This window comes from Lolium perenne, chromosome 3, assembly GCF_019359855.2.
Source record: "Lolium perenne isolate Kyuss_39 chromosome 3, Kyuss_2.0, whole genome shotgun sequence".
Classification (NCBI taxonomy): domain Eukaryota; kingdom Viridiplantae; phylum Streptophyta; class Magnoliopsida; order Poales; family Poaceae; genus Lolium; species Lolium perenne.
The window spans coordinates 274,567,169-274,573,918 of NC_067246.2; the positions used below are offsets into that span (position 1 = coordinate 274,567,169).

Sequence of the window (6,750 nt, forward strand, 5' to 3'; positions counted from 1 at the left end):
TTCCGCGAGCTGAGGGATAGACCTGCTAACTGGCACCGGAAACGCAAGCGTGAGGATCCGGATGACATGTACGATGAAACAGATCGCCCTTGGAACATCGCACAGCTACGTCCTTTCTACACTTAGCATATGTTTTCCGAGTTATAAACTCTATAATACTTATACATGATCAATGAAATAAAGCTTATGGTTCACTCTTTGAGTCTTTTACCTCCTTTACTTGTTCATTTTAGATCGTGTATGTTTTTTCCGACTAAAACCGCAGAGCTGGATATTTCCGCCTAGGCGTGTATGAAAGTTGTGATTTCCAAAACTGTCTTTTAAGACGTAAGCTTAAGTTTTCTGATTAAGTTGTTATCTGTTGCGAACTCGTGGATTCCTAGTAGCGATTTCCGGCACCTATGCCTGGGGGCTTGTTTCCGTGGTTATGGACGGACTGCCATTGGGCTTCGTCGCCGCTGGCGAGCATTTCCGGCTAAGGTTTTCCGGCTCGCGGAAGGTCAAGCGAGTAAGCCGGAAAACAATGAAGTCAGCACTTGCTTTCCGACATAAAACGAAACATGCAAATAATTCAAAAGGATAGCAGGATAAGTTTTCCGCCCATGCATAATTGTTTCGTCCCTAGATACTTAAGAATTTAAAGTTATATTACAAACCCTCGCTGGGGCCAAAATGATGCATTGTTTCTCCCGCAGGAATAAAAGTTTTCACTCCCCCTTGGCCGGAGAAGTCTTGCCCTCTGAGTCTTTCTTCTCGGGGTCTTCGGCCGGAGAAGACACGTCTTCATCACTTTCTCCTTCTTCAGAAGCAGCAGCGCTGGTCTTGGGTTCCTCTTGGGGAGCGTCCTTGGAGCTGGTCCAGGTGTATTAGGTTCCGGATTCCGCAGGTCGCGCCTTCGCGGCGAGCTCCTTCTGAAGTTCCTCTTCCAAGGGCTCGTCGGCGGGAAGAACGACCTTGTTGTAGAATTCATCATGCCGGATCCTGCGTGCGATACGGGTGTCGTAGCCGTTCACTGCATCCAGCAGCGCGCTGACATCCGCATCCGGAGGAACGCCCGTGGTCACTTGATCAAGATCAAGACCCGGATTATGTGCTAGGCACATGGTCAAGGCCATTGCAGCTGCGCCTCGGGCTGATGATGCTTGCTGATCCGTCACCAGCTCCGGCAGAACATCCATCTTCCCAACAAGCTTGCGAACGTTGCATGTGCGACTCCTCTTGATGGATAAGTTGTAGCATATCTTGCGGGAGGCGGAGATGAGATCTTTGCAATCATCGCCTGCGAGTTGAAGAAGATCATCCCGGGGGAACAAATTCCGGCGCTGCTCCGGATAACCAAGTGGCTCTGCATAAAGATAATCAGGATATAAGCATGCAATTTGAGCACAAAGTAAAAAGTCAGAGCAAACATCTGGGCAAGGTTTCAGTATCCTACCCAAAATGTTCTCGTTGAGCAAGTCCCAGTGATGCTCCGCGGTCTCCATATATTTCCGGAGTCCATTGAGCTCTTTTTGCTGCCTCTTGATGGTCTCGCTGTCAGCATTTTTCTTCAGCAACATCTCGCCCTTTTCCCTGATGTGTTCGGAGTTTTTCTCCGCCAGCTGCTTCTCGGCCTGCTCCCTCTTTAGTTCCGCCTCCTTTAGTTTCGTTTCCAAATCTTGGTACGAGGAGCGCAGGTTCTCAAGTTCAGATGAGGCTGTAGCAAGGGAAGAGGATGCGCCTATAAATAACATAAGTTAACAACAACGTTCTAAGTCGGAATATGGCTAATGACGAAGAAGGCGGAAACCAACCTTGGGCGTCCGCCAGCTGTTTGGTCAGCTCCGCATTCTCATCCTTCAGAGTCCGGATATTTTCCTCCTGGCTCAGAGTAACGCGGCGCTGCAGGGCAATGTACTTGTGCAGCTCGTAGTGCAGCGCCTGCTGTTCCTGAAAAATTAAAACAGGGCAGGAGTAAAAATTCCGCCTGTAACAGTGGTTTCTTTCAAAGCATCATTGCCGGAACCTTTCCGCCATGATGCTTGGGGGCTACTGGTCCAATTTTTTTTAAAAAAAACTTTCCCGGAAGTAATCTTTCTCTAAGCATCTAAGCGCTAACTATTATTTGAGTTTCCGCCTACATGCTTGGGGGCTACTGGGGAGTACCTTTTGCTTGCAGATGAGCTTGTCGAAGAACTGGCTGACATCCTTCTTAAAATCCTGGATCTCCGATGTCGCAGCATCAGGTTTCCCTGTGCGTTGTTCAGCATGGCGTTGAGCAGGTCTTGTTCAAGCTCCCACTTCTCCGCCTCAGTTAACTTGTTGAAAAACTTGGTAGCATATGCCTTGGGGGTGGAAGTGGTGTCAGCCGGATCTCCAAAGTTCTTCGGAAAAACGACGATGTCGCCAGCGCCGTCTCCAGCCTTCTCGGAAGAAGTGACTTCAACCTCTCCTTGGCCTTGTACTTCCGTGTCTTCTTGGGCAGGGCCTTTGGCCTTAGGATCGTCTCCGCCCACCTTCTCGCTGCTAACCGGAATTATTTCCGGTGGAGAGTTTGTAGCAGGAGGGGGAGATGGATCAGCCTGAGGGGGCGACGGTTGAGGAGTTGGGTGGGAGGCACTTGGTGGAACTGGGGTAGAGGGACCAACAGCCGGAGATTTCTTCATATATTTCGTGATGGGCTCCTGGTTGGTGGTCCGCGTGGCAGTGACATTCGGATTCCTGCAAACAAGTGAAAGGGTTCAGACAAGAGATAATTTCGCCAAGTTAAAGTTGCATCATGTTCGGAAACTTACGGGGCGCCGGGAATGATGGGCCGCGTGCGCTGGCCAGCTGTTGAGAGCATCCTTAGGCGTGCACGCTCCGCTTTCCTTGAGTCCAGCGGAGGTGGTTTTGACGTCTTGGGCTTCTTGGCGGAGGCCTCGCTTCTAGTCCCGGCTTCAGTGCCGGAAACCTTGGCGCGGGGACGCTTTGTAGGTCGAGGGGCCGCCTTGCGGGGTGCTTGCTCCTCTTCCTCCTCGTCGTCATCCGGAGCCTCCTCCGCCGCGTCGCCGCTAACGGGAACACGAAGAATGGTGCGGAAGCTTTCCTCCGCCAAAGTGTTGAGCTGGAAGAAATAAAACAAGAATTAAAGATAACATCAAAAAACTTGCGAAGTTTGAATCAACGAAAAGAACAAAGCTTACCGGAGGACATTGGTCGTTCGTGTATATATCCTTGATCAGTTTCGGGACCTGTTGGCCCCTCGGAATCTTCACCAGCGTCTTGAACCTCCTCTTCAGAGAGTCGGCCGGAAGATCGTGGCGGGTAACCCGGAGAAGATCATCCGCCCCGGTATAAGCGCACATCAAGCGCGCGTTGTAGCGTAGAGGCTGGATTCTCCGGGAGAACCAGCTAAGTGTGAGCTGGGCTCCGGTCAGCCCGTCGTGGACTAACCAGGAGATTCTCCGCGCAGCCTTTTCCAAGATCGGGGTCTGGGCGAGCGAAGGGACGAAGCTCCAGCTTGCAAGCTCTTCCGGAGGTTCGTTGATAAACTGGGGCAGGCCTTTGTGAACATCCGGAACTGAGGCGTTTTTCTCATAGAACCATCCGGCGTTCCAGTACCGGACGGATTCGTGCGAGTCATGGGGAGGATACATGCGACTAGGGCGGAGCATAAATGTCATGCTTCCGCAGTTCACCATTGCTTTGTCCTTGGTTTCTTTCTTCACCCGGAAAAAGAACTGCCATAACTTGACGTCTGGCCGGATCCCAAGGTGTCCTTCACAGAGAGTCACGAAGTTGGACAGGAGAAGGTAAGAGTTTGGGCAGATGTTGTGGGGCTGGAGCCCATATGTGTTGAGGACGGAGAGGAAGAATTCCGAACAGGGAAGTGAAAGTCCGCGTTCCACCCAAGCTTTGGTCATGACGATTTCTCCGGCTTCAGGCTTGGGGACGTCGGAGTCGCGCGTGAAACTCCAATGTATGGAGATCATGCCCTCGTTCTGGAGCTCTCTAAGCTCCACATCGGTAGTTGCGCAAGGCCACCACTGACCCCGCTCTCCTTCGCGGATCCGGGCTTTGGACGCCCTCTTGTTTTCCGCCTCCTGCACCTTTGCTGCCATCCGAGCTTGTCCCTCGAGTTCTTCTTGGAGCTCTTGAAGGGAAGGGATCCGGCCTGGAGCGGTCTTTGGAAGATGCGGAAAAAGGTTGAGCTAGTCTAATGTCGGAAACATATGGTGGCAGGAATGATATGGGATCCGGGCATATGGGTTCCATTTGATTGGGATCAGGGCTACTCGGAGAGCTACCAGTACAATGCGATGTTTCGAGTGGCATGCTTCCGGCTGCGCCCATACAAAGTATTTGAGTACCCGGATCACTAAGTCTATCTTCTACACTAGGTTATCTTCTACAAGACCGGCGCACTTACCGCTAATGGCGCGGTGGCTCGACGGAGCTCCGGTGAAGATGAGGTCGCCGAACTTGAAGGAAATCGTCCTGCGTGACCACGAATCGGCGGCGGAGCAAAATTCACGTTCAACCGCGGGAATCTTGGCGCGAGGGGAGCCTTGGTTTGGCGGCGCGCGGAGCTCACCGTGGCAAAAGCTCGCCGGAGTCGAGATCTGTCGGGCGGCGCGGCGCGAGGAGGAAGACGAAGTGGTGAGGAGAGGTGAAAGAATGAGAAATTACCGAGCCGCGGGGTATTTATAGGCCACGCGCGGAGATTCGGGATTCGGATCCAACGGTGGAAACGGAACGGTCGCACCGTTGGATGGATGACATGTGTTTTAGGTCAAGCGCGGTAAAATGACGTGAAGGTAACTTAACCACGCACTCCCGGAAATTCCGGCTAAAGATTTGCATCTGCGAAAATTTAGCGCGGGAAATGAGGAAGTTGTGCGCGGGAAGAGTGGACTTTCCGTTGTTGGCATGATCTGAAGATGGAGGATTTCCGGCGAAGTGAACCCGGAATCAAGTAAGAAGTTTTGAAGCTCTTCAAGATTCTCTTCGTTTCCGAACTGAATGAAGTCGGAGGAATGATGAATCTTGAAGAACTTCGGGGGCTACTGTTGTGGGTATACTTTATGGGTATATCAACGGCGTGGCCTAGATCCGGCAAGCCCGGGTGGCCCATAGTTGGTGGTGAGGCATGTGGCCCATCGGGCGGCCCAGTTGCTGTAGATCATGAAGGATGAAGTCCAGCCCAGGAACGAGGAGCCGGATCCTAACCGACCTACGAAGGAGGCCGGATCCGTGAAGGCCCATGAAGTATCCGGATCCAGCGTGACCTAGAAGGAAGGCGGATCCTTGACGTACACGGCAAGGCTTTGTACCGTAGTTAGGCAACTTGTATTCCGGCTAGGACTCTCCGTGTAAACCCTAGATCCGAGCGTCTATATAAGCCGGATCCCGGGAGCCCTAGAGGCACAATCACAACTCATTGTAACAACGCGAAAGCGCCCAGATAATTCCAGACAAGCAGCAGTAGGCCCTGTCATCGTGCAGGTGTTCCGAAGCTGGGTAACTCGCGTACCACCGTCCCGAGAGCACTCCGCCCTATGGCCCCAACTTCTTCTCCCCCTCGTGAGGATCCCTCCTCCGTGGTACCGTCGATTAGGCAACGACACCGAATAAGAGACAAATTTTATCAACCATGCTTTAGTTAATTAAACAAAATGTGCGTTATTTATTTTTGCAATAAAGTAAAATAACAGTTATTATAGTAGTAGCATTTCCTAATATACGATCATTCACAAAATCTATCTCATTGGACTGCCCATCTTGGTCGTCCATTTATTCATGTAACTACGCTAGAGAAAAAAGAGAGACACAAACCTGTACTCCCCTTCATTCATAGACTGTACTCGACTAGACGTCACCGCTGTATTTGACACTTTTTTACACTTGTACCTGCCCTAGAGCAAACGGAAAGAGACAAAATCATGTACTCCACTTGGTGCGAAACATGTACTCGACTAGCCTTCTACGCTATACTTGCCATGCCTTTGAACTTGTACCTGCAATAGAGAGAGCGGAAAGAAACATAGACCTGAATTCCTCCTGGTGCGGAACCCGTACTAGACTAGCCGTCATCGCCGTACTCGACACCCCTTTGAACATGTACCTGCGCTAGAGAAAACGAAATTCTCCCAGATAAATCAAAAGAGAAACACAATACCGTGCTCCTATTGGTGCTTCACAAGAGTTGCACATGTACATGCCCTAGAGAAAACAGAATTATTTCCAGAGAAACAACTCTTACCAAACCCTTGTTTCACCTTTACTCGACTAGCCGTCATTGCCGTACTCGACGCCCCTCTGAAAATGTACCTGCGCTAGAGAAAACGAAAAACAGTTCCAGGATGCGGGATCTACATCCCATTATTCATTGGCGGGAAAAAGATGAGTCCGGGAATACTTTCCCGCCAAACACTGTGGACTTCTATTTATGCTACATGTCGCTACGACACACGCCCACGCGTGAAGGAAGACAACTCTTACCAAACCCTAGTTTCATCTCCATATTCGACACAAAACTCCTCCTCCCATCGCAAATCCGTGAGCAAAATCGATGTCGCGGGTAGCTATGGATGGCCGATGGAGGAGGCGATCTACCACACCGATCCCTCCGCGCCATATTCCGTACCTCCCATCAATCATACAGATCCCTCGCCGAATGAATCCATGCCGCCGCTCCCGCGCGCAAATCTGCACCCATGTCTTGCCATACCGCCGCTCAAGAACGGGAGTGTCCGCACGAGCGTACCCTGACCCCCCCAGATCAATCAA

General features: G+C 51.3%; 1 protein-coding gene across 1 annotated transcript; it reads right to left on the reverse strand.

The window, feature by feature from the left end:
- Positions 1–435: 435 nt before the first annotated feature.
- On the reverse strand, positions 436–6,260 carry LOC127340032 (uncharacterized). The gene is made up of 3 exons (XM_071827550.1): positions 6,224–6,260; positions 1,436–1,720; positions 436–1,345 (listed from the first exon to the last, which is right to left on the reverse strand). The coding sequence occupies exons 1-3, from the start codon at positions 6,258–6,260 to the stop codon at positions 867–869; spliced, it is 801 nt and encodes a 266-aa protein (XP_071683651.1). The 3' UTR covers positions 436–866.
- Between the last annotated feature and the right edge of the window lie 490 nt (positions 6,261–6,750).

Excerpts from the sequence above, each read along its gene's own strand:
- LOC127340032 (XM_071827550.1), bottom strand. The coding sequence starts at position 6,260 with ATGACGGCTAGTCGAGTAAAGGTGAAACAAGGGTTTG. Across the intron at positions 1,721-6,223 it reads AAAGGTGAAACAAGGGTTTG|GCGCATCCTCTTCCCTTGCT; the intron begins GTAAGAGTTGTT and ends TGTTATTTATAG. Across the intron at positions 1,346-1,435 it reads GCTCAACGAGAACATTTTGG|AGCCACTTGGTTATCCGGAG; the intron begins GTAGGATACTGA and ends ATCTTTATGCAG.